The following is a 27,985-nucleotide window of genomic DNA, read 5'->3' on the forward strand; positions in this document are numbered from 1 at the left end:
CGCCGTGGTTGCTCAGTGGCGATGGTGTTGGGCTGCTGAGCACGAGGTCGCGGGATCGAATTCCGGCCACGGCGGCTGCGTTTGGATGGGGGCGAAAACACCCGTGTACTTAGATTTAGGTGCACGTTAAAGAACCCCAGGGGGTCGTAATTTCCGGAGTCCTCCACTACGGCGTGCCTCGTAATCAGAAAGTGTTTTGGCACGTAAAACCCTATATTTTTTTTTTTTAGTATACTGTCATGCGTACGTTAAATTGAAATCCTGGTGTTTCTACGCGCCAAAACGACGATCTCGTTGTGGGGCACGGTGTAGTGGGCGACTCCGTATTAATTATGACCGCCCGGGGTTCTCCAGCGTGCACCCAATGCACGGTATATAAACGGGTGTTTTTGCTTCCCACCCCCATCGGGGCTTCGATCCCTACGGCTGGGATCGAACCCCCGACCTCGTTATCAGCAGCGCAATGGCCTACCGCGGCCGGCCACGCGTACACTCGTTTGCTTTTCCGCCGGTGGCCGTCTTTTGCACAAGGAATAAACGCGCGAATAAATCTTGCTTATTCTCCCGTGTGCAGCGCCGCTACAGCGTTTCTGCTACACGACGTCACAAAATTTCACTATACGTTATGACATCACGATGATGTCGACAGTACCAGGTCCGGCATTTCGAGAACAACTGTAGCATCAAATTAAGATATACCTGGACATTAATATACTTGATAACGGTTGTCCTTTTGCACGGGAGAAACGTGTGGTGCAGAGGTTTTAAAACGACGGGAATAAGTGTCAGCGTGCTCACTTAAGAGACTCGCTTTTCCCTGCGCGTTCGTACAAGTGATCTTTTCTAAAGCGATCCCCGAGTTTCTTGTCTCCAACATCGAAAGCGGTCTGTACAATCCTGCTAGGTTGTATGCTTTTTATAAGTTCCTTAACCACAGATTTACTCCGGACGTTGAAAACAGTAAGGGCAACACCGTATCCCATTCCGAGGTTTTTAAAAATGACATGTTTTTCTCGCTTTCTCTTGACTTAGCCCCTGAGCAATCTGCCCAGAAGGCGCCCCAAAAACGGATCTTGTATTCTCAGTGTTTCCCGTCCCTCTTGATCGGCTATCAGACGGAACCACGAAGCGATGTCTCGACATGCGTGAAAAACATGTTACTGCCCGCCGGGGTCAAAACACGTATTTTCTTTTCTTTGAACTTCACGCTGGCACGCTGCCAGTAAAAACCTGGCTCAACATACGAGGCATGTTTGTGCCGTGGGGTGTAGATTGCCTTCAGTGCCGGAAACTAGAAACCGTGTAACGTGTTTTCGTTGACCGTTGGGACGCCCTTTTCAAACATTGCGGAACTACGTTCCAATACTGGCATGCTCCCGGCCCACCGTTTTTCCTCGTTGAAGCAGGAATAATCTCGTACGATCTCCTTACGCTTCTGCCTCAGCACATCGATCTCATGAATGGATGTTCAAAATAAACTAACTCTTATTACTTTTAATGAACTGGTTCACCAAAAACACATCTACTGGGCCATCAGATGATGGTATTGAATGGGGGGGGGGGGCAACGATAGCTTACTGTATAAAAGGTAGACATTTATAAAATTAGTAGCATTTCGTCACATAAAATGACGATGGGAGCATACTTAACTTTCAAAATATTTACTATTAGGTGCCTGAAGTATTTAAACAAACATATAGTGTGGTTGTGGTTAGGCTTTAATACATATTTCCACAATAAACACACACACACACACACACAAACACACACACACACACACACAAACACACACACACACACACACACACACACACACACACACACACACACACACACACACACACACACACACACACACACACACACACACACTCACACACACACACACACACACACACACGCACGCACGCACGCACGCACGCACACACACACACACAAACACACACACACACACACACGCACGCACACACACACACACACACACACACACACACACACACACACACACACACACACACACACACACACACACATGATCTTAGACTAAAAGCATTTGCACTGTAGCGTAGAAAACATTAAAAAATAAGCATGGTGTACAAGAAAGTAAATGTAAAGATTAAAGAGTTAGAAGTACTTTAGTACTTGTTTCCCTAAGTTGCATAGCACAAGGCACATAGCTTCTAGCAAAGTGTTGTGTCCTGAGTACTGGCTGACTTCAATTCCGCATTTGCAACATGTTCCCGATGTCATTAATTTCTGTTGATATTATTTATTTAATTTTACATTTTGAAGCCAATTTAAAAAGTTAATTAAAAGCAATTTAATGAAGCTTCGTTTTACTAATAAGCGTATTAGTGAATATTGCGCAAACTGCGATGTTGACCCTTATCTGAAGCTTGGCCAGTGAAAATTGTCGTTTCGTCTCAACCCCCATATCTTTAATAACTAGAATCTCAAGCAGATGTCACACACGCACTATCTGCGTCTCCACATAAGAAAACGTAACTGTAGTTATTTATTTATTTATTTTATTTAGTTACAAAATTCTTCAGGCTACTTTCGTGCGGTGCAAACGCCCAAGTAGGAGCAGGAACAATGTATCAAGTCAAATAAGATTCACTCAATACATAATACCTTCATAATGGCATTATATGTAATAAAACTCCAGAGAAAAAAAAATAAAAGTACGTATGTACATTAGTAAAAAGAAGCATGCGCTGGTGTAACCGGTGGTCGCTTGAACGGATACGCATAAAAAAAGAAAGGAAAGAGAGCAGTTCTCAAGACTTTGCACACTTTGCGATATAAAGGAGGAGGAGGCTGTTATGTGCTGCAGGTGAATCTAGCCTTGAAATATTTGCCGGCAAAGGGTTACACCCCAAGGTCCTAGTTGTAGAGCGTCCGCCTCGGCTGCGGGAGGTTGTGGGTTCGATTCCCACCGCCGCCGGACATCCACTGGTTCTCAAGTGGGCACAAGATGTACCCCGGCCTGGCGTTCGGCTTCCTTCAGGGGTGCTGCGCTTGGGAAAGGAAGGTGCGCCCTAAATTCTCGTCGAAACGCTCGCGAGCAAAAAAAGAAAAATAATAAATAAAGAGTGCAGATCACGACAAACAATTGGTCAGTTCTTGTAGTATATGTGGCAAGAACCCTGAGATAGCGGAAGAGGTGGCGATAGTCCTAGCCATCATTAACCCCAGTTGCAGATACGTACTCAGTGACTCGCAGAAGGCGGTCAGAAACTATGCACTAGGCAGAATTTCGCCGAAGGCTGAGGCTATACTCAAAGCCAACGCGAACTATGTCACCCCCAAGGAGACGGAGGAACGACATATTATATGGTTCCCGGCTCACACGTCCTCCGACGCCCCCGTACCCAACCTCAACGAGGTGGTCCACCGGTTAGCGCGAGGTCTCACATTCCGCGCCCGCATAGAAGGATGCTCTCTTGGGGTTGGAAATCCAACGGAGGCATGGACAGAGAGGGACAGAATGACCAGGTACTGTGATATTACAAAATTTTATGATAACTCCAGGCGTGTTTATCCACCCCCTAAGCCCAAGCTCGACAGCGCCCAAGCGGTAGACTGGAGGCAGTTACAGACCAAGACCTTCCCCAACCCCGTCCGTCTCAGGAGGATATATCCGGACATCTACTGAGACGATAACTGCAAACTATGCGGCAGGGCTCACGTATCTCTCAGACACATTCTCTGGGAATGTGAGGTTATATGCAGAGAAAATGCAGTTTCCCCAGATGAAGCTGCGGCGCGATGGACGGCCGCGTTGCGCAGCTCAAACCTCGAAAATCAACTATGGGCCATCCAGCAAGCCCGTGAGGCGGCGTGGAGACAGGATCTCCGTACCTCCTGAGGGGCGGCCTAGGCCCAGGCCACGAATTTGCCGGATTGTCAATAAAGTTGTTACCACCACCACCAAGATCACGAAATGGAAAAGACATAGGTATGTCATTCAGTTCGTCACCACTAAGAAGTGCAGCGCGAGAGAGGAGGACACGCACAGTGAGGCGGAAGTAGAGATGCAGAAGCTCCGGAAATTTCGACTGGCCTGAAAAACAAATGGTTTTCTTTTTTCACTAAAACACTGGAAATAAACTACGTTTCACAATGCCCACTACAAATTTGTAGCATGACGATTCTGTATGCTATACAGGTATAGAATACGGACATATTCTCAATATATTTTATTCGCTTGACTAGAAATACAAAATTTAACGTCTCCGCCGCAGTTAGCGTGACATCAATACGTAAATTTCTGACAAGTACATTTTTGAAACACCAACACGTAAAACAAGCACGAGAAGACGTAAACAGACACAATAGGTAAAGGAAACCGTGCAGGTCAACTGTAAGATTTGGGCTCTCCCTTTAATTTTCGTCTCCTCTGTGCACAAAAGCTTGTGTAAGTTCTACTTTGTTTAATTCCCGGGCTGGAAGTTCCGGCAATTTTTCCAATTGCTGCAGAAAAAAAAAATAACTGAGAAAGAATAATTTTTTCCCCGCAATTAATTTCCCCCCGACTATTCGCATCCCTAAGCGGAACAGGATTAAAGCCCGTAGCTCGTGAACCATCTACTGTGCGATGCCGCATTGACCCGCCCAACTCTCCGCACAACGCCTTGATCGAAACGTTACAAATTACAGGCTATATGTCCAGATAACTCAGAACTTCGACAGGAGTCGGAGCAACTCTCTCATAAATGTCCAGCGTCCTCGCGGAAACACCAATGTCGTTAACACTGTAATGTGTGGATGGCCTAGTCGATGAAGTGCTTCAAACAAACAAAAATTTCGCTGTCACACGTGGCAAATTACCCATTATAACCTGTCATTGTATACGGAGAAAAGAAGAGTACTTGTAATCTGTGCATGCGAATATGGGTGATAACTGTGTGCGAATGGTGGTTCTGGGTATTTCTAGTTAACAGTGGTTGCGACAACACATACCCGTCCTACATTTATTTCTCACACAAAGCTATCGATTCCGCAGGCAGGCGATATGCCTGTGTCAGCACCTCTTCGAGAGCCGTTTGATATGGAGCGACCGAGATTACTGTTGCTTCGGAACTCTTCATTCGCATACGTGTGGAATATGGAGAAAGTGGAGGAGGGGGCAAACAGCGTTTGAAGATGAAGAGCAATTTTCGTTCGCGAGTTACCGTTCGACTGCACCGATAGCGTCAGCCTGTTGATATGATTGGTTTAGGGTCACTTCAGCGTATTTTGAGGGCATTTTCTTTATTCGCACGGAAAGTATTGAAAAGCTCGTTGCTGCGCAGGTTGATCATCTGCTTGGTTTTGCATGCAATGTGTTACTGTTTGGTTTCTATAGTCTATTTCGGTGTTAACAAACGTAGGCCCTGGACGGCTTCCGGTTTCTCCCTCTGACATAGCCCGCTAAATTTATCGGGCAAAAAATGACTAGGGCGAGTAAGAGGAGCGCGTTAAAACTGAAATACGCAGATTTTCAACACTTTTCCTCTGTAAATAATCACAATTTCACAGGACAAGTTTGCTGTTGGTCTTCATGCTTCCTGTGTACTCTTGTTAAAGTGCACTCACAAACGTGCCTAATGTTGGGAATACGAGGATGGCAAATTGTTTGGTATTAATGGTGAGAAGGCTGATAGTCGCAAGCTATATTCACTCTCAGAAAACTACTATTCGCGCATCCCTAATAAATATCCAAGAACATGGACGTCGCCGTAGTAGTAGAAGTAATAGTAGTAGCAGTTGTAGTAGTAGTAGTAGTAGTAGTAGTAGTAGTAGTAGTAGTAGTAGTAGTAGTAGTAGTAGTAGTAGTAGTAGTAGTAGTAGAAAAACTTTATGATATACAGAAACCAGATGGGCACCTGCCCTAGCTCCCCAGAGGAAGTACGGGGGGGGGGGGGTCCAAAGCGGAGCTTTTCCGGCAGGGTGCACAGTGGCCCTCTTCCAAGGCCCCACTGGCACGGGGCGTCCGCTCAGATCGTCGGATCAGTCGTAGCTAATCTTCCAGGGCTGGGCTAGACAGCATGCGGCGCCTCCCATTCGTTCCATGTGCCGTTTGCTTCGTGTTCTTCGCCGTGTTCTGCACACTAGTCCCACCTGACGTCGCCGTTTACCTCAGTTTCTAAGAGCATCGCACGTGTAACGCGGAGGATATGGGTATATGGCTCCCACCGGCGGCAAGTTTTTTTTTTTTCGTCCACTTGCATTTCCCTTCGTTTCTAATTTCAGTAGAAACAACGAGTAATTTCCCCTACGCTTTCCTACTTGCTTCATGTGGTAGTGACTAACAATGATCGGGTCCCTTAGACCCTTCTTTTTTTCTCCTATATGAATTGCGTCGAAGCATGCATGGCGCATTATACTCAGCACCGTTATCGTTCGGCTTTTCGCTGCGCAGGCGTTCCATATTCTCGGTTCTCGTACAACACCAGCAAACTGGATAATCATCGCGGGCAGTCGATACGTGCTTTTTGCCGTCGGTGCGCAACATACCCGATAGTGTCCCGCAAATATCGCCACTCTGACCCGCTCTATCTTATCGAAGCGTCCTGGAGGACGCGGATATGAGGCTGGCCATGAAAGGGTGCTTGTCTGTCAATTAGACGGCAGGGAAGCCGAGCAACCTTTCAAGGCCCCTCAGCAGGTCTGGCCATTTTGAGCTGGCAATTGCGCCGTGCGGACAACGCGCAGCAACGATCGTGTCTGCTAAGCATTGCATCCCTACAAGTGGCGGAAACAGCTTAAATTTCAGACCAAACGCCATTTACCCTTCTCCTCGCGGGCGCCGCGCTTCCGCGCCGGAGAGTCGACGTCTATCGCGCCAGAGAGCCTACGTACATGGCAGTGCTGTGACGTCGCTCATAGTGACAAGTGGCTTCGAGAATTATTGGAGGCAACATCACTTATTTGCTTAATCTGTTGCTTCAAGAGGCGAATTAATGTTTACAGAAATATTGAAACATACAAACCAAATATCTGCTTGTTTTAGAGCGCAGTTCTTAGGCGCCCGTTCCTACGTCGGCGTAGGCGTCGTCGTAACCGAGCGAACGAGCTCAGCGAAGGTTGAAGGAGAGAACGCGGAGACGTGAATGAAAGACGGTGATAGCGAAGAGAGCGCGAGGAGGAAAGCAGAGGAGGAAGGTGCAACGGAACCATGAGGCCGAAAGCGGAGGAGGAGGGTATGACGAAAGCGTGAGAAGGAAAGCGTAGCCCCGCGATATAGACGGGCTTTGCGGCGACGATAGCTACGAGATAGCGCCAAAGTAGCGCGCGTCGTCTGTTCATCGATGATGCCACCGATACCATGCATATATAGAAAGAAAGCACTGCATGAGCAGAGGTCTGTCTGCGGCGGCTGCTGTGAATTGCGCCCACGCGTCACCCACGCGCTGCCTCTTGCGATGTCCCGATTAGCGAGGCAGTCGCGCCTCACTTCGCACCGTTTGCAACAAGCCGCACGAGAGAGGCTTTCCGCGCCACCTAATATATCGCGAAATGAAAACAGTATAGAGCTGCGCTCTAATTTCGCATTAGGGACTGTCGTAATAGTCGGTGAGTTCTATATTGCGATAGCAACTATATGGATACTCCAGGCCCATTTTTGCCGTCCCCGTCGCCGTGATGTTCCGTATAATGCCAAAGGGCGAGAACACCGTCGCCGCGCGTCGTATATGCTGTATGTGCGAGTGAAAGCACGCGAGGGAAGTCCACAATCACGGCTCAATATCGCGCGTTCGAAGGAAGAAAGCGGGTCCACCGTCGAAAGGGAGGGAGGGTTGGAGGGGGGCCGGCATTGTGCTCCGGCAGCAACTGAGCATTTCGCAAGCGAGCGCGAAGGGAACTGACGATCGCTGCTCAATCTCGCGCGCCATATAGGGAGGAAAGCGGGGAGGCAGCGCGGAAGGGAGGGAGGGGGGTGGCTTCGACTCCTCCAACAAGTGCGTACTTTGCACGGCCATGCGTAGGGATGGTCGATCATTTTTTAATTCTATTAACGATTATATATAATCATTCATCGCTTTAGCCTCTAATGTATTACGTACGAAAAAAAAATTAATGAGAAAAGGACCTGCGAGGTTGCCAGCCCAGGCATTATGTGCGGTGAGGCATAGCCTTTCCACCGCTGCCCGGACCCGCTGGATACAACATAGTTGGTCGTGTAGTTCCGAGCTAGTCGGAGCGCTTCGCCATCGCTCCTCGAGAAGGTCCGGTTCTATGTTGTCCTCTACATATATTGATCTGATCTTTGTTCACTTCCCTAAGATGTGTGCAATGTCTGCGTGTTCGTGCTTGCAGACCTTGCAGCTCGCGTTGTGTTGAATCTACTCTGTTTAAGTGTACTGGGTTTCGGAACGTTCTAGTTTGCAACCTTCTCCAATCTGTTTCTTGAGACCTGTCGAGTTGTTCGTGGGGTTGTGGGTATGCTTCTCTTTGGTATAGTGTGTCAGTATGCCATGGTACGTGACCAGTCTGTCCTTGTTGTCTTGTATCGCTACTTCGTCGTAGTCGCCTCCTCCGTGTTCTCCATCGCCTCCGCCGCAGTCCTTCCGCCTTCACCCAGGTGTTGCGGTTTGTTGGACCGTCACTGTCCGAGCCACGGTGGGTTGGTTCTCGCGCGGCTCGGTGGGCCTTCTCGTTGAGGTTGGGAGGGGCATTCGTGGTTTCTTCTCCCATATGTGCCGGGATCCATTTGAGGTATTTGGGTGTGATTTTGCCGTTCTTGAAGTGTTCTGCTGTGCGGTTCAGGATTTTGGCCGCCTCGGTGGAGACCTAGCCCTTTGTGAAGTTCCTAATAGCCGTCTTGGAGTCGCTGATTATTGTCCTGTCTTTTTTGCCGACCGTTGATTACAGCCAGTGCGATTGCCGTTTCTTCCGCTGCCTCCGACGATCTGGTCCTTACGGAGCCAGCAGCCACGGTCTTTCCTTTCGTGCATACGACCGCCATTGCGAAGAGGGAGTTACCTTTGTCAGCGCCGACACCAACATTGTCGTCCCGGTTTCGGGGGTACCGGGCGGCGTCTACGAAGAGCCCCGCCTCCCGCGCGCCGTGGTTTTTGAGAATCGTTCTCGTCGGCATATTATTCTCGGCATTATGCACGGGGTGCGTGTTCTTCAGGATATTTTCCGTGTTTAATGCGGCTCGGACGTAAGGGTGAATCTGCGTCTTAGGGCCGTTCATTCCGTGGTAGTTTATGCCGATCTTTTCCATGATTTCTCTGCCCGCCTTGGTTCCGGAGAGTCTTTCGACTTGCGCTATCGCCTGTGCACCTTAAAAAGGTTGAAACGCAGTTGAAACACATTTTTGTAGGAACCTATTTGAGTGTTTGAGAGGTGGAGCCAAGTTAGAAATACAAGTGTGTTAGTCCCTAGATATTTGAGTGGTGCACACTCGCGCGTGACGTCAGAGGCGGAACTCCGCTGCCGCGCCGCGCGCGCACTCGCTACCTGAAGGCAAATTGGCGCTGTGGGCCGACCTGCTTTGCTTGAGTGTTTTTAAATGCGAATCTGTAGGTTGCTAGAGCAGCATGTGTGGAAAGAAGAATGATAGGTGTAGCGTTAAGGGATAAGAAAAGAGCAGATTGGGTGAGGGAACAAACGCTAGTTAATGACATGTTAGTTGAAATCAAGAAAAAGAAATGGGGGGGGGGCAAGGGCAGGACACGTAATGAGGAGGGAAGATAACCGATGGTCATTAAGGGTTGCGGACTGGATTCCAAGCGAAGGGAAGCGTAGCAGGCGGTGACAGAAAGTTAGGTGGGCGGATGAGATTAAGAAGCTTGCAGGGTCGACATGGCCACAATTAGTACATGACCGGTGTAGTTGGTGGAGTATGGGAGAGGCCTTTGCCCTGCAGTGGGCGTAACTAGGCTGCTGCTGCTGCTGCTGCTGATGATGATGATGAGAGCAGCATCTACGAAATGTTACAGGACACTGTTTCCTGTGAAATCGAGCAGAGTCGCCGTCGGGACCACGCTTAGTGTCATGGCTCCTGGCGTCGTCTGCCATAGTCGTCAGTGCGTGAACGGCGTTGGTTTTTCGTCACTGCTGTTTCGTTGTCGCGGCTCACTCGTAATCATTTGTCGGCCTTTCTTCGACGATGAACTGCAGCATTTGTTTATCCTTCAGCTACTGCGTCTGCGCTGTAATACTGTGTCTATCTGCCTAGCGCGTTAAGCCTATCACGAAGGACGTTTGATGCCATTCTCAGGAAACGAGGTGGTCGCTGCGGTGCGTTAATGGTGCACTGCTTTAGCAGCGTTGACCCGAATATGTGATCTCGAATGTCTCACAGAAGGGCGGAGAAAATTAGTGGGCAATAAAGTTTTCCAACCGACCGACCGACCGACTTAGTTACAGTCTTGTGTTGCTGTGCTGAACTTCGCAAGCGATTCTATGGCGGACGCTGAAGCGGCATCTACCCCTTCCCCTCCCTCTACCCTCGCTTGGCGCCGGGTCGCTACGCGCCCTTTGGCAGGAACCCTCCGTGGTTAGTCTGGTCGTGGAGCATAGAAAAAGAAAGGATATCAACTGGAGAAGTCAGAGGAGGACATTATATAATAATGCGGAATTATGTATTTAAAAGAAATACCTTCTAAACGCGCGTTTCGATTCGATGCCCTCCCAGCAGTGCTGCCAACCTCTGAAGCCAGCTTTCCCCTAAATCGGATAAATAGATGCGCTTGATTTCCTTAGATAAATTTAGGATACAGTTGTTGACTTTGCCAACATTGTTCTTGTAAAGATCTTTTTTTTGTGTTGCAAATAGGCTGCAAATTTATTATTTAAATTTATTTCCAAGCTCGTTTTTATAAATTTTAATAATGAAGTGCTGCCCTCAAGCTGAAACGTTATTTCAGTGCATGTTGCGCTACCGAGAGCTCTGCGTGCTAACAACACAGCCTCCTACTTAAAACCACATTCAACGAAGATGACATCAGCATGCTTATATACACTTCGCTCGACATGCAAAACAACCTTGAACAACAGCAAAATATCAAACACGCAACTTTATTCGAATGGTGCGGAAGCTGTAACCGGGCGACCGTTACACAATGTAGCAGCGTCACAACAGTGTGCCACTTCTCGGCACCGATATAAAGTGGTTAATTAATTTATGAAGTCTGTACAATGAATTTTTTTGCATGCCGTGGCGTAATGACGTTGCACACCACGGTTATACGCTTACAACTCATTTGCAGCGAAGAATGCGTACACGCGTCCAATTTCGATCTTTCCTCCATCCTCCACTCAACCAAACACGTGGTCATTGGGACTCTACAACGCGACTCTGGACAAGTTTCTCTGCCTATTGACGACTGTGGGTAAATTTGCGTGCATAGTGGGCTTCGCAGCGCCCCGACATCCTTTTCGCGCTCAGCGCTATAGGTGTACATATGTCCGTTTGTGCCGATATCTGAGTGTGATGCTTAGTTTCGTATTGTATATAGTATGCGTTTGTTGTGCCGGTCACAAAGAAATATTCCGTTCGAACGGCGCATCAATCGACGTGAGCATATATGTGCTCCATTACTGAGCCCAGGCCATCCACACTCTCTTGTCATACAAGTCATACTTCGCATGCTAATTTAAAGGCAGTTGTGCGCTGACTGTAACCGAAATACGCCGTCACGTCACAAGTTCGATGTATCAGTCATCGCGGTGTCACAGCAGCTGTCTCCCGCCACTCAGTCTTTCTTTCCTCGACAAAATTTTCCCTAGATTTGCAAAACTTCTCTTAAACAAGGCCTTAAAATGCTTAGATCTAGAGAAATCTCCCTATAGTTACTTATTACTCATTACTGCCTCCCAGTAATGAGCGCAATGCTTTGATGCGACGACCATGCACGTACGGAGCGCGAGCTTATTCCGGAGTTTTTATTTGCTGGCGCGTATAGCGCGGCTCCACTACACTGTAAATATGTTTACACCCTTAAGCGTGTTTTCTTGTCGCACTGGTAACACCGATAATTTTAGGGCCTTACAAAAAATTATGGAGACCGACAACGGAGCTCTGACTAGACGTGCGACGACAAAAGACATAGTTGAAAACTATGTAATCATGTTGGCAGCCTTGGGCACAAAAAAAGTACCGACGATTACGTTACTTCCTAATGCGAAATTTGAGCGCAGCAAATAAGCTGTTTCACCTTTTCGATAGATTGAGGCAAAGAAATCGAGCAACACATGTATGCGCTATCACAGAATTTTTTTTTATTTTTCACACGTATTCCTTTAACAAAGACTCCACTAGGTAAGCTTCTGCTTCGGCGGCACGCACCTCTGGATTCTGACGGCGACGGCGCTGGGCCTCTGCTCTGGCAGCTCGTTTAGCAGCAGCAGCAGCAGCAGCAGCAGACGGAGGACTTCCATCGGTCGTCTCGCTCATGGCTCAGAAAGAACTGGCAGATAATTTCGCAGTGGCGAACGGCAGCGGCAATTTCGGCTCGGGCGGTGCACATATACAGATCCGCCGCCACCGATCTGGCTCTCTGATTGCCACCGCACAGGGCGAACGGCAGCGGCAATTTCGGCTCGGGCGGTGCACATATACAGATCCGCCGCCACCGATCTGGCTCTCTGATTGCCACCGCACAGGGGTTGCATTGGAGGAGGAGCGAAGAAAGGAATTAAGTTCGAGCCGGCGCTTTGACAACCGGAGACTCGCAGGAAGAGGGGGGAGGGGGGCGGCGTGTACACCCAGCGGCAAACGATGGGGGCAGAAGCGCGCGCAGCAAGCGGACAACACGATAAAGGGAAGAGATAGCAGCGGCTGACTGATGCCGCTGACGCCGATAGTGAGTCAACCCCAGCTGCAGAGTTGGTTTCAGGGACAACGCCGCCGATGCCGACACAAACAATATGATACCCTCGCTTCCGCAGCGCTAAGAACCAGGTCTAGCCGTGGGAAGGTGGTCACGTATTCGTCGACGTGCCGGGGCCTACGTGAAATAACCGGCGCGTCGGCAACTGAAGAGCACCCTATCCGCCACACAAGAACAGGGGGGGGGGACCCTTTCCTCCTCTTTCTGCATGGCGGCGACGGTGTTCTATGCAGTCACGTTATCTTGACTCTCTAGCGGCGTCAGCGGCATCCAGCGGTATCAGTCGGTCGCTGCTAGCGCTGGGGGGATGAAAGGGGGGCGGAGCTGGTTACGAGGCCGACGACAACGCCGACGACGACGCGAAACCCAGGAACGGACGCCAAAGAGCTGCGCTCTAATATCCGTCAGGAGAGTTTCATAGCTCTCCCTGTGAGATTCTCGGATATCAGTTGCTAGGCTGGTTATTTTATATACGAAAAGCTAGGTGCAACACTCCCCTCGTCGTATGCTACCATCGGCGCTGCAGTTTGCGCAACAGTAATCTTTACCGGGAAACGTATGCGGGGAGTGCTACGTGCTTCGCGTTGTTATCAGGAGCGCCTTATCATCAATTATGTGGTTCGGATGCCTGTTTTGTGCTTGTTCTTTATTTAAACGTATGCTTTTTGTATGTTAATTACTTTATGGGGTTTTACGTGCCGAAACCACGACCTGATAACGAGGCACGCCGTAGTGTGGGACTCCGGAAAATTGAACCACCTGGGGTTCTTTAACGTGCACCTAAATCTAAGTACACGGGTGTTCTCGCATTTCGCTCCCATCGAAACGCGGCCAACATGGTCGGGATTCGAGCCCGCGACTTCGTGCTCAGCAGCCCAACACCATAGCCACTGAGCAACCACGGCGGGTCCTTTTGTATGTTCTGTCCGTCATTATAAACACTGTATGCACTGTTCGCTTCACTTTGCCGAGTGCTTCAAACCTCCGCCTTACGGGCCACTGCTCCTTTTACTGCACTACAGCCGGGATCGGCCCGCGTTTTTGCTAGCGGACGCGGACACGAAAAATGCCGACCAACTAGAGGCTAACAGCTTCGCTTTAAAAGAAAGAAAGTGTGTACCGTGGCACAAACATCTGTTAACCGTGTAAAAGTAGAAATTCCGATCTCGGTGTGTCCGTCCCTTAACGTGCATTGCAGCTCCTGCTGGTATAATTGTGGTGCCTGGACGAGCCCCAATAGATGGGTTGCTTCCCGGAGTTATGGGAAGTCTGTTGCAATGCAATGGCAAACAATGCGGATGAGTTGAAGGTGTTTCGTATACTAAAAATGAGGAAACCAGCGGTGGCCGTCATGTCTTAATTACGCAGTCGCGTCAAAGGCGCGCCTATGTATACGGCTGCGTACAGTCACATTCTTTTGCAATCACGTGTGCGTGACATTGCGGAACAGATTAAATAGGCCCGGCCGAGCTGGACGCGAACCACACGCTGGATTAGCATTAACTGATATAATACCGCGAAGAGAACACACACGAGCGCAGCGAGGCACGAAATCGCGGGAAAACGGCAGAACATGAAGGAACGTCGCTCATCACCGCTCATCAGCCGCCATGGATCCTATCACTCAGGTGATCGTTTCGTTTTTTTTAGATTCCTGCGCTGACGCAGTTATTGGCTTCTTCGTGTAGGCTAATGGCTTCGTGTACGAACCTATTTTTCGGCGATCACTCACTCACTCACTCACTCACTCACTCACTCACTCACTCACTCACTCACTCACTCACTCACTCACTCACTCACTCACTCACTCACTCACTCACTCGCTCACTCACTCACTCCGACGTGGCGATCTATATTAGATCGTCGTTTCTCGATGACTGTACTGAATACTTTCACGAACGATAGATTCTTTCTCGGGTTTGTCCGACCCAAAAGCCGTGCCCAAAAGGCTCCAAAGAGAAAATCTGGTGACATTAGCAGAGGGCTCCTCCTCTTTCTAATGTGCGTTTGCCGGCTGATAGATCCCGCTCCATGAGCGTCAACGGTCAACCGTCCTCAGTGGCTATGGTTTGGGCTGCTGAGCACGAGGTCACGGAATCGAATCCCGGCCACGGCGCCCGCATTTCGATGGGTGCGAAATGCGAAAACACCTGTGTACTTCACAGATTTAGGTGCACGTTAAAGAACCTCAGGTGGTCGAAATTTCCGGAGTCCTCCACTACGGCATGCCTCATAATCAGAAAGTGGTTTTGGCACGTAAAACCCCATAATTTAAAAGGTCAACCATCTTTTGCCCATACGGTATCCGGTGGTGTTCCCCAAGGTTTCGTGGAAGGTTCGCTTCCTAGTTTTCATCAAGAACGTTTCCTCAGCAATCCAGGAGTCTCAATTTCTTCTTTACGCTGATGACAGTACTGAGGACTGCCGCGTTCTGCAGTCAGATGTATCGTCAGTCTCTGAACGTTGCCAACGGGATGACTCTAAATTCATTTAAAACCAGAAATTTATAATATTCGCCTAGAACCCATAATATAATCTCCCTGTATTCTGTCCATCGTGCAGTATTCACCACAGCTGTTGAAGTATAAGCGATATCGCTGTACTTTTTGATAGTGCGTTAAGCTTTTCCGTCCACTCCAAGCGCGCAGCATCACGAGGCCTGCGCATGCTCGGTTCCGCCTGCTGACTTACAAACAGGCATGGGCGTCCTCACGAGGGCGTTCCTCTTCCGTATCTGCCCTCACGTGGTGAGGTGAGGCTGAGGATCGCCTTCGGCTAGGTACGTGAGGGAGAGGTGAGCGAGGGCGGACTTGTGAGGTGAGGGCGAAGGAGGGTGGGAGGTGATGATGTGAGCCTGTAATGCCCAAAGTATCATATATGTTACGCTGGAGTTTGACGCCTCAAAACGGGGATTTAAGCGCCGGAAACTTAGCAAGTTGGGCGAGACAGAACATATTGCTAGGGGTAGGCAGCGCAACCGGGACGAAGGACAAAGGGAAGTGGGAACTTAAAGAAAAGTTAGTAGTTTCGTTGTCAATATGCTGGAGTGAAGTTCCAATTGTTAATAGTTTAACGAACTAATTACTAAATTAACATTTAGTATAGTAATTAGGTCCTAGTCGAAAAAAATGTTTCTTTGATTTTCTTCGACTAATGTGCTTTCTATGGCCAGAAGTAAATGTCCACAATTCGTTCAATATTTTTCTGGATTTGGAACTATGTTTGGGCGATTCATATTGTTGAAGTACAGAAAACGACACTCAGATCGTGTGCGCGGTGGGTTTAAAGTCTGAAGTTTTGAAGTGCTCTGGCAGTAAGTCTCTCTTAACGTTGAAGTACATCGAAGCACACATTTAACTGAATAGATTCATACATGAGTAAACCTAAACACAAATAAAAACAGCTGAATTCGCGGCGGGGAGGGCAATATCATACTGGATACATCATACGAATGCATAAAAAAAAGCGCTGCTGCTTAGCTCAGCTAACCCTGGATATGCAAAGCGAAAGCTTGGTTTAGCCTGGTTAAGTCTTGGTTTCACTTGGCTAACCTTTGGTTTAGCTGTAATTATTATACTTAGGTCTCCAACCATCGTTCAGCCAAGTATGACGGCTGTGCCTATAGGTCGGTGGCTAGACATGACTGTGATTAGGCTTTGGTAAACACGCATCGTTCGACGGTGCGACGCCTGTTGTGCCACAGGGTAAGCGCAAGACAAAGAGACGCCGCGAACATGCGTAGCGTCGAAGCACAAACGGACAGAGCGCGAAGGCGGTCGCTACATTGATCTCGACGGTGCGACGCCTGTTGCGTTCCAGACCCTGTCCAGTGAAGCAGCTCGCCGGGCGATATCCGCGGAGTGGTCAGACCCCGCTTGGCGACGACGGCTCAGAGCTTTCCCCCCTCCTGCACAACGCCCAGAGAAGGCAGCCCGACATCGCTCACATCCATGGCCAAGCTCGCACTGACTACATACAACAAAGAACCTGACTAGGCGAGCGCGACGCTCCTCTGAGCCAGGCGCGCGGCTAGTCACGTGGTCAGGCAGTGACCCAGCTGCGGAGAGCGCATGCGCCAAGCCGGCACGAGCCCGAAGAGCAAAACACATTGATCCTGATTTAATTGATAAGCGGAAAGTTTGGGCGATCCATTTCTAGCACCGCTTTTAGTGAAGGACCGCATACGCTTCTCGCGCATTTTGAACAATTCGTACTGAGCTGCAAAAGTGCTTACGTGTCCTCTGAAGCTGTGGACAAATGTTCCTGTCGTCCTCCCAGTCACCGTCTACGTTATCCACCGAAACAGAGGTTTCCTGAAACGCGCATGCGTCATGCACACCCATTGTAATGTAGATAGCTATCTGAGGCAAGCAATGGACACATCACCACGTGATCAGACAAGCGGCGGCGCCCACGGGATTGCTGGGAAAAGGGTCTATAAATTTCGCACCCTGTGTCACACGCTCACAGTCCCGGAGGGCTGTGAGCGTGTGAGACCTATACTAAGGCAACAACCTTACAACCTATACTAAGGCAACAGACTAGAGCCTGAAATAGCAAGGCACTGCTCTTTGTGTTATCGTACCAAACCTTTCCTTCTAATTTCTTTCTTCTCACTCTTGCAAATCTCCATGCCCATTTTTGTTTCCATTCTTTGTGTCCACTTTGCTTTCTCTGTTTCTCTGTCTTCCTGATGGGGATGTCTATTTACACTGTCAGTTACCTTCTACTTGGTTGCCAACTTTCTTGACCTCTTCCTCCATTCTTTATTGACGCTTTTCAGGTACTATCGGCGTCAAATGAAACGTGAGCAGCGAAGCGCGTGGCCCAAGAATAAGCGAAGCGCGCCGTCCACTCATCACCGATGACAGACGAGCATATCCGATTTGGCCGCACGGATCTCGTTCGAGAGTCAAACAAACGGCCAAACGCGCCCAGCCAAATGGCCCAGCACACCAATGCCGGCCACCGTCGCGGCTGCCAGTGATACCGCGCTGCGCAAGTTTGCCGATTGAAAGAATGATGTGGCGCAGTGATACAGAACTCTGGGGCACAACCATATATTCACATTAAATAGGTGGTAACAATAAATAAGAGAGGACATCAACAATTAAGTCTTTTCGGATAGACTACGGTTTATAACACTACTAATAGTTAATCCAGCTGGTTTCTCTTGCGCGCGGTGCCGCCGACGTGTGTTCTCTTGCTCATCAGTCACCGCTTCATGTGCTCACTGACGAACCGGCGCTGTTTAGCATGGCGCAGGTACTCGCCGTAGTGACGCGGCCGTGCTTACTGCGGCGCGTTTATTGTAGAGGCGTTTAGCATGCCCTCGGTGAATTATGGCTGTCGTCTACGGGGCTCTGGTGCACACCTCTGTGTTTTTTTTCCACATTATATTGGAATAGGTGCATTGTGACGTCGGCGTCGCCGTGAGGTTCCATTGAGTGAAAGAGGGTGAGGGTGAGCCGGCGAACGCGGTTCAATCTCGCGTGCGCCAGCGAGGAACGCGACCCCGATGTGCGCTCTCTCCTGCGGCGCGCGAGGCAAGGGGGCTCAGGCGAGAGAGGAGGGGCGTTCTTTTCCGGCGGCTGTCAGCTTGTCTCGATGTCCTCCTCGCCCGCCGCTCCCTACAGAGTGGAGACAACCGCGGCATTTACTACGGCGTTGGCCACGCGAATCGCGGACACCGTAGTAGACGCTTCTGGCGTCTACTACGAAAATGGACGAAAGTGGACGCAAATTTCAATTGAAATTTTCGTACACTGCAGGACGAAGGCTTCTCCATGCGATCTCCAATTACCCCTGTCCTGCGCCAACCGATTCCAACTAGCTCCCACGAATTTCCTAATTTCATCGCCCCACCTACTCTTCTGCCATCCTAGACTGCACTTCCCTTTTCTTGGTACACATTCTGTAAGCCTAATGGCCCAACGGTTATCTAACCTGCGCATTACATGGCCCACCCAGTTCCATTTCTTTCGCCTAATATCAATCAGAATGTCGGCTGTACCCGTTTGCCCTCTAATCCGGAACGCTCTCTTCGTGCCTCTTAGCGTTGCGCCAGCATTCTTCATTCCATCGCTGTTTGCGCGCTCTTCAACTTGTTCTCGAGCTTCTTTGTCAACCTTCAAGTTTTTGCCCCATATGTTAGTACCAGTATAATGCACTGATTGTACGCCTTTCTTTTGAATGATAGTGGTAAGCTCGCAGTCAGAATCTGGCAATTCATCTAGTATGCACTCCAACCCATTTTTATTCTTCTGTAATTTTCCTTCCCATGATCGGGGTCCCCTGTGAGTAATTGACCTAGGTAAACGTACTCCTTCACACACTCTGGCGGCTGCCTAGCGATCTTGAACTCTTGTTTGCTTGGCAGTCTATTGGACATTAGCCTTGTCTTCTGCATATTAATCTTCAACCCCACTCTTACACTTTCTCTGTTAAGGTCCTCAATCGTGTTGTAATTCGTCCCCAGTGTTGCTGAACAGGAGGGGTATTCTGTAAGAGTCCACCTAGTGGACTGTCCATTTGGGCCATTGCTGATGTGCTGATTGGATATAGTAGTGCGAGCGAGGAGGAGACGAGCGCGGCCCCAGCCAATCAGCGGTGGTCGAATAAACGGTCAACTAAGAGGACTTTTACAGAATACCCACCCAGGACAATGTAATCTGCCAACCGAAGGTGGCCGAGATATTCGCCGTTGAACCTCACTCATAAGCTTTCAGCGTTTGATAGCTTGAATACTTGTTCCAAGCATGCAGCCAATTGGAGAGATTGGGTTTCCTTGCCCCTGACCCCTTTCTTTATAGGTATATTTCTACTTTTCTTGTGGAAAACCAAGGTAGCTGCGTAATCTTTGTAGATATTTCCAAGATATTCACGTATGCCTCCTGTACTCCTTGATTACGTAATGCATCTATGATTGCTCGTGTGTCTACTGAATCAAATGCCTTTTTCATAATCTATGAAAACCATATGGAGAGGTTGATTCTACTCAGCAGATTTCTTGATTACCTGATTGATGACATCGATGTGGTCAATCGTAGAGTATTCCTTCCGGAAGACAGCCTGTTCTCTTGGATGACTGAAGTTCAGTGTTGTCCTTATTCTATTAGAAATTATCATGGTGAATGCTTTATACAATACTGAAAGTAAGCTAATAGGCCTATATTTTTTTTTCAATTCCTTAACGTCTCCCTTTTAGTGGATTAGTATAATGTTGGAATTCTTACAGTTCTCTGGAACTCTTGAAGTCATGAGACATCTCGTATCAAGGGCTGCAAGTTTTTCAAGCATGATGTCTCCTCCATCTTTGATTAAGTCGACTGTTATTCCATCTTCTCCTGCTGCTTTTCTTCGGCTGATATGTCTTGCAAGACCTTTCTAACTTCATCGCTAGTTATAGAGGGAGCCTCTGTATCGTGTTCATTACTTCTTCGAATGGCGGTAGCGTGGCTGATATGGGTACTGTGCAGGTCAGTGTAGAATTCTTCCGCTGCTTTTACTATACCTTCGAGATTGCTGGTCATACTACCCTGCTTATCCTTCAGTGCATACTTCTTGGCTTGTGTTATGCCAGGTTTTCTTCTCGCTGATTTCATGCTGCGTCCATTAAGTACAACTTGTTATAGTCTATGCAATAAAAGAGGATAATAACGGGTAAAATGGTTAAGAAGCTTCAAATACGGAGCTGCACATAAGCTGCCTAGTCAGAAAGCACGGTGTGTCTGTGAAACAGTCCTTTTGCAGTAGACAGGATGGTTATTTTTGAATGCTTTCAATACTGCCACAATGCACAGCTGAATTTACAGACTAGATAAAATTCAGAAACTTGGGTAGCCGGTTGGGAAGAGACTCCAGCGTCGCGATGTCGTGGCGATGATTTTTCCGATGCAATTCCTTTTCGCGCTTCGTCAGTGGTCAGATCGACGCCCCGTCCGCGTTATCAGTGGGATCACCAGGCCATCAGCAGTTAATGATAAGATTGGCATGGAATCGACCGGAAGGCATCGCTACGAGATCGCAGCGGCCTGCATAATATAAAGCTTTTTTTTAGCTTGATTGCACTTCTTTTTTATCGCCTCCCGTTCATGGCCGGCCGACCTCGGTGACAGCGCGGACGAAGCGCAGCTATAGGATCACGTACGAAGCGCAAAAATGAAAGGTATTAGAATTGTTTTATCCCAACCGAGATTCTTCTAGAATCGCGACTTCAGTCTGTCGATCGAACGTGTGTTAAAACGGTGTCGTGCTATATATTAACCTGCTTAGCTTTAGGAAGGTGGGGGTGCGTTTTGCATTGTCGTCGACATCTCATTCATTTTGAAGGTTGTTTCTGTCTGCATGCCGTCCCTGCATACAGTAGCCGACGGACGCCGCGTTTATAAGAACATAAATAAATAGCGTGGGCGGTTTGTCGTGCGCCATTTGAAACCGCATTACATTTATATGACAATGCAACCAGCAGCTGCAGGCAACGTTACGGGATTAGCTGGCTGCAGGGGTGACGACTACTTTTTGTTACGGCAATATATAAAAAAAAAAAATTGACTTGCCATCGCGACCCTGAGAAAGTGGACGTCCAGCGAAACTGTTGAAAACCACCGCTACAACTGCTGAGGAGGGTATGCGATGCTTCATTGCTTTAGAGTAACGGTAGTAACGGGAGTAATGTTAATTTTGGCAGCACGCCGCCGCTGATCGTATTGCCGTTTCTTTTCCCTTTGCCGCTCCTCGTGTGTAGCGGTGCTGCAACAACGATGAAAGCAGATGCTAGGCTGGTTCCGTTATATATGAAAGGATAGTGACGTCACTCCCCACGTCGCAAGCTTCCGTCGCTGCGGCAGCTTGCGCAAAAGTAATCTTTACTGGAAAACGTATTCGGGGGGCGCTACGTGCTTTGCATTGTTATACATATATATATATATATATATATATATATATATATATATATATATATATATATATATATATATATATATATATCAGGAGTGCGCCTTATCAAGATGTGGTTCGGATGCTTGTTTTGTGCTTGTTCTTTATTGAAATGAATGCTGCGCTGTATGTTGAATGCGTGATATCATAGAACGTATGCACTTTTAGCTTCAATCGTTGAAGGCTATTTCTTTTTCCGTGAGAACGCGCCGCGCGAAGTCAGCAGCAGCTTCGCTGTAAAAGAAAAAAAAAAGAAAATGCTTTTCAATGTAGATTAGGGTAGTTGCATTCGGAATAAGCAGCGAATATGTGAGCTTTCTGGTTATTGCATTTTTTAATTATTATGCAAATCACTAATTGTAATATCTCTGTCAACAATTACGATTCCTGTCCGGGGGGGGCAAAATTATATTCTACAATTAGTGCAAATTTTTTAAAAACTGTACCGTACCAGAGTTTGAATAATTACTGGTACAATATTTAAAGGCACACTAAAGGTTACCAGAAAGTCAAGTTAAAGTGATAAAGCAACGCTCTAGAACGTCTAAGGCGTCAATATAATCGCGAACAGACCTTTAGTAACCGAGAAATTGAGGTAAATGCATGACACGATTTGAGACCCCCCCCCAGCGACATTCCGGTACTAGCCCGATGACGAAAGCACTCCTCATCGTAATTTATGTCACTAATACTCAACTACTCGTATTAAAAAGATCATTTCATTAGATTATAAGACGGAAGAAAATGCTACTTGTCTACTTCTATTCGATTCTAAGAAAAAATAACATTTTGACGTTACCCTTGAGTAGTATGGGTGATCGAAAGGTTTCGTTTTCGCTCGACTCTGCGCAGCGCGCACTTTAGAGTTTCAGTTGTTTCTTTATCGCGTCGTGCTGCGGTGGTCCTGCTGGCTCGCGAAACTTGCATTTGGAGCAAGCAGCGAGAATGCCACGTCCATGTGATGTCGTGGGATGCGCAAACGGTCCGCGGAACTTGGCCAAGGGCAATTGCAGCGGCGAATCCAACGTTACGTATACCACTGTGTGCCAGCGAGTGTACCTCTCCGTTCAAAGTGGTTAAGTGCCGTACATCTGCCACAGCGCGCTGGCAAAGAGTCGAAAAATCACGTAGTGTGCTCGCTGCACTTTCGCCCAGAGGATTACGAGTTCAACACCGACTTACTGAAGTCGCGTGAAGTGCCTTTCAAAGCAGGCCGTCGTTGTAGTAGTACGCAATGACGCCGGCAGTGCGAGCCCTCAACAGCAGGTCACGTTCATCAGTGCTTAAATCGCTGAACTCGAGCCCAGCATCGCGAGCTAATGTGTCGTTGTCAGGGTCATCCATTGCAACGAGCGTCGAAGTTGGCGTCATAAAATAAAGAACCAGCTTATCGTCGTGCGCTTTCCCTTCCGCTAGCCACCATAGTTCCACTTTCGCGCTGTTGTGGGCTCTGTCTTGGCTCTGTTTCTGTCCGCGCGTTTGCGTTTTGTGCAGAAAAGCCGTAGTGCCGTCTGCGGGAGCCGTTTTACTCACCGACGAAACAACGTCACTATGAGACCATGACATCAATACTCCTCGATTGGAAGGCTTTGGAAGGAAGGGTGATTTGAACTGCGCTAGAGGTACACGGACGCTTCAGAACGCATTTTTTCTTAAAACAAGTCTCTTCTTCGCACGAAAAAAGCGTTTCGAGGTTTCTGGGATGGTATTTCAACAGTCCACGTTGACGTAATATTAACCTTTAGCGTCCCTTTAAAGGCAGCTCGAAAAAAATAAAAGGGAGGGGGGAGTTGAATCAGAACTCTAGTGCGACCGTTAACGTTTAAAGTTGTTTACATGCTTGGCTTCTAGCTATAGACATAATTAAGGTTTCCGTAGCAACTGTGTAATCATAGCAGCGAGCTATCAGGACTCGACGGGAACCAAAGGTCAGTGGGTCGCCTCGCATTGGGCGCTCACGGGAAGACTACAAATGAAGCTGTGCAGGGTGATATGGGCTGGACTAGTTTTGAAGTGAGGGAAGCTTGCAGTAAAATTGTGTATGAAGAACAACTGGGGAATATGGAGGAAACTAAGTGGGCTGGGGAAGTGTTGAGGTATTTGTACAGGAAAAACATTGATTCACAGTGGAGGAAAAGAACTAGGAACCTTACCAGCAAGTATGCGGCCTGTAGGGTGGGCAACACAGCAACAAATAACGTCAAGCGGAAAGTCAGAGAGGCTGAAGTAATCTCATGGGTGGCGGCAATGGAAAAGAAACCTGCCATGAGTAACTACTTAAGAGGAAATAACGAAATGAGGAAGGAAACCATTTATGATAACTCAAAGGGAAGCTCATTACTTTTCGAAGCGAGATCGGGATGCCTTAGAACACGCACCTATAAGGCGAGATATAAGAAGGAAGAAGAAGCATGTGCTTGCTGCGGTATAGCTAGGGATACGACGGAGCATGTTTTATTAGAATTTGAAGACGTCTACCCAGCGGTCGATTTAGGCACCACTGGCCTCCTTGAAGCCCTTGGGTTCAGCGGCAGCAGTGGTAAAGCAAACATGTCCGTAATAGGCATTAGTAAGAGGCGATAAGAGGATTGGTGGAAGTAGGGAAACGACAAAAGACGGAGACGTACAAAAGCACAGTTCGCAATAGGGGATCATAAAATTTGGGCGTGGTAGTTCATAGCGTTTTTTTTTCTTTTTTCATTGTTTAACCTAGGTAGGACATTAGGCAGTATAATAGCAAGAGCTTAGTGGCGCAACCCACCGCCCCGTTCCAAAGGGGACGCTGATAACATCCATTCATCCATCCAGATGCCTCTCTTCGGCTGGCCATGGCTGGCGAACGTCTGTGAGGTGCATGCGCCTCTGTGCTGCTGTACGTTTTCTCGCTGCGTTGCTAGCAATCAGTTTTTTCTACTGATTAAGTTTACCCATTGTAACCATGTGCTTAGCACACAGGTAACAATGGAGAGACGTGTAAACCGCCAAACGCATTGCTTTGCGCCCTTGTGCACTTCAGGATACGTCTCCACCAGAAACAAGGGCAAGAAAGTCTCCACTTTTGCTGCCTCGAGCGATGAAGAAAGGCTGAAAGTGTGACAACGTTAGGTATACACGTGCAGACAGACCTCTGGAGAAAACATATGTGCTCTGTGAATTGCACTTTGAGCAAAGGTTCAAAAAGTCACACCGAGGTGAAGGATTTCTTAGCCTACATAGACGCCTGGGAAGCAAAATAGGGAAAGTAGGTTTTGTTACGCAAGGCACAGCTGAAGGGCTTCGCGTTACGCTTACAAGCACAATGTCCCTTCTTGATTACCTCGCAGAAGAGCTTGATTACAAGTACCTAATGACCTCTCGTTTGAGTCAGGATCGCTTAGAAAATTTATTCTGTATCCTTAGGCAAATGTCAGGCAACAATGATCACCCTACACCGTCACAGTTCTTGATATCGGTGAATTGTTTGTCATTTTGTAGCTTAGCGAAGGCCCCACCAAATGGAAATGTGTCACCCCCATTGATGAAGAGCCTGCTCTCGGCAACCAGTGAAAGGACAGATAACATTCAAGGAAAGCTTGATCAGCTGATGGATATATTGGGTGCCTGAACGAAGTCCATGAGGTGCTTGCATCATGCGACCTACTTCCTGATCTTAATGCGACTGTTGCAATAGGAAGTGACTCACGGATTTTCTACTATGTCGCAGGATATGTTGCTCGGAAGATGCTCAGCAAAACAAAGTGCCATGACTGCTCTAGAGCACTGCTCCTTCCAGCTGACTCTGAACTTACAAAGGAAGCTTGCCTCACACAAGAGGTTTATAATGGAGGGTTGCTATATCCATCTCAGGAGCTTCAGAAATTGATTATGAAGCTAGAGGATTCATTCACACACTGCTTCAGTGTCAATAGTCTAAAGGCAAACAGTGTGATATGGATTTGATTTCTTCTTTGACAAGGAACAGGCTAAGTACAGTTGGCTGTGACAAACACAGCGCAAAAGTAACAAACCATGTTGTGAAGTTTTATGCACTAACAAGACTACATGTTCTAGTACAAGTGCAGGACAAGGCTACAGAGGGAAAAAGGCAAAGAATGCGGCACCTTAAGCTGAGGCATGTTACCTGAGGGTGTGTTACCTTGCACGGTGCGTTAATTTTTTTGTGTTTTGTCTTAGGCTGCATCACTTGTTTGTGCTTAGTGGCTGGCTCTGCCCACATACTTCTCCATCCCTGCAATAAAATTTTTTGTTGTACTGCAAGGGCCCTGTTGCTTTTTCCGGCTTGAGAACGAAACACGCTCAACCGAGAGAAATCCAGCGCTTTTTTTCGTCAACTTGCTGCGCTCTTTCACTGGCTAAAATACCTAAAAAAGTTAAAAAGCTAAAAGCTAGCTAAAGAAAGTTTTTGGTGAGAGCCTCCTACCCGTCGGCGTTACACGCGCGTCTAGTACGTCTGCGTGTAACGCAAGGCTTGTTATCTTCTTGTCTAGAATGACTGGCCACGTCGGCCAATTAGCATTTCATGTTCCTGTGGTGGGCAAGCGTCACATAGTCAACACATGCTCCTCGACGCTAAAACAACGCAAAACTACCTCGCTCACGGAGCGCGCGAGCCGCCGAGCGCGATCTAAGAAATCTAAGTGTCGACAGCAGCGCCGCCGCTGCAAGAATGATCTCTTGCTACACTCCGCGCCGGCCGATGCTCTCACTTCCCCTTCTAGCCACCATGCCCTGGGCTTTGCTCAAGAAATGGCTCAGCTCGCAGTAGCCTCCGAGATATTGCACGACTGCCTAAAACGTGCTGCAACATCGTTGGTACAAACTAGTGCATCTCACTGACGGTGCCTGTATTTAATTCACCAGCCACACATACACATACTTTAGTTGCAAATGTTGAGAAAGCTCATGTGTTCCATTGGCCAATCCACTCACTGACCTAATCTACATGTTGGCATCGTGTTTGACGGCGCATGCGTTCAAATGATGCTTGTACAAACTATTATAGCACTCAGACAAACCAGTACATTGCAACTTTTCAATCAACAACTTCTTTCAAACACTTTCAATCATATGCTTTCAATCAAACAACTCCTAAAATCTTCGTGTTGAATCTTGGAGGCTGCAGTTTAGTTAAGGTTACGCATCCCTAGCGATAATAGTTCCCTGGCGGTCTTCGTTTGCGACTGGCTGCGCCCGACTGCGACGACTGGGCGTGTTTTCGATTGCGTCCTACTGAACGCATTCTTTAGTCTTCGTGGGATTTCGGCTGTGCGGCGGTGCGAAGTCGCGGTAAACCGACGAGCAGGGGCCGTTTCTGCCGTCGCATCACGACAGCGGGCGCGTCTCGGTCCGCAAGACACGTCGTCGTCGGCGCCTGTGCGGGAATAAAGCATGCATGGGCTGCCGGATGGGCTGCCGATACTGCTGCGAGCTGCGACGACGGGCTGACCCCTGAGCATCATGTGAGCTTGCCTTGAGGGTCACTGCTTGACCCTGCAAACCCGATCGTCTCCCGTGCTGTCACCGAGGTCACGGCGGCAGCCGCCGTCCAGCTGAGCGTTGCGTCGCGGCGGACGCCCTTGCTTGTATTCGGCGGCTCAGCAGGGCGGTTGTTATTGCTTTCGAGGCGTTCTGTGTATCGCACGGTTCTCGACGGGGCGCCTGGGTTGAGGCAAGTGATCTTCGGGTGTGTGGTCTGTGAGGTGCGGACGCCGATGCAGTCTGAAGTCAGCTGTTCCTCGTAGTGGCTTGGAGCGCGCCGCTGTGCTGGTATGCAAGCTGCAGGCGTCTGTCTGCTCTGGCCAGTGCTTGCATTTTCTTTATTATTTCTAATTTCGCATGGATGAAAGCATGAGCAAGCAGCTCCACAAACAAATGGTCCGAGTTAACTTTCGGTATGCATCGCATTCGGCCGAGGTGTGAGCGTCGCGCCGATTCTTGAATACGATATATTTTGCACGGTGGTGTGTTTAGGGCCAAATTATGTCAGTGCGATGCGTGTTTAGTTTGCAGCAGTTACGTGTGTTGTGACTCAGCATCTATTTTAACTTGGTCATTTCGGCCGACGTTGCAGAATATTGTCTCGAAAAAAAAAAAAAAAAAAAATCAGGGCATCTCAGTCATCTCCATACTTTAACTCCTTATTGTATTTCCTGTCCGTCTCGGCTTCATAGTAATTCTAATCTGCTCAAAATTCCAACTGGGACTTGTTCAATCATTAT

General features: G+C 48.3%; 1 protein-coding gene across 9 annotated transcripts in view; it reads left to right on the forward strand.

Moving 5' to 3' along the window:
- Dab (DAB adaptor protein) overlaps nt 1-27,985 on the forward strand; it is a 141,982-nt gene that overhangs the window by 59,904 nt on the left and 54,093 nt on the right. For 4 of the 9 annotated variants that reach the window (XM_075673248.1, XM_075673250.1, XM_075673256.1 and 1 more), the window contains exon 1: nt 14,331-14,458. The exons of 1 other annotated variant lie outside the window; for it this stretch is intronic. In XM_075673248.1, coding sequence (XP_075529363.1) covers nt 14,404-14,458 — 55 coding nt within the window. In that variant the 5' untranslated portion in view covers nt 14,331-14,403. 4 more of the 9 variants (XM_075673255.1, XM_075673257.1, XM_075673251.1 and 1 more) reach the window with 3 other exon arrangements.

Source organism: Dermacentor variabilis, chromosome 10 (genome assembly GCF_050947875.1).
Source record: "Dermacentor variabilis isolate Ectoservices chromosome 10, ASM5094787v1, whole genome shotgun sequence".
NCBI classification, from domain to species: Eukaryota; Metazoa; Arthropoda; class Arachnida; order Ixodida; family Ixodidae; genus Dermacentor; species Dermacentor variabilis.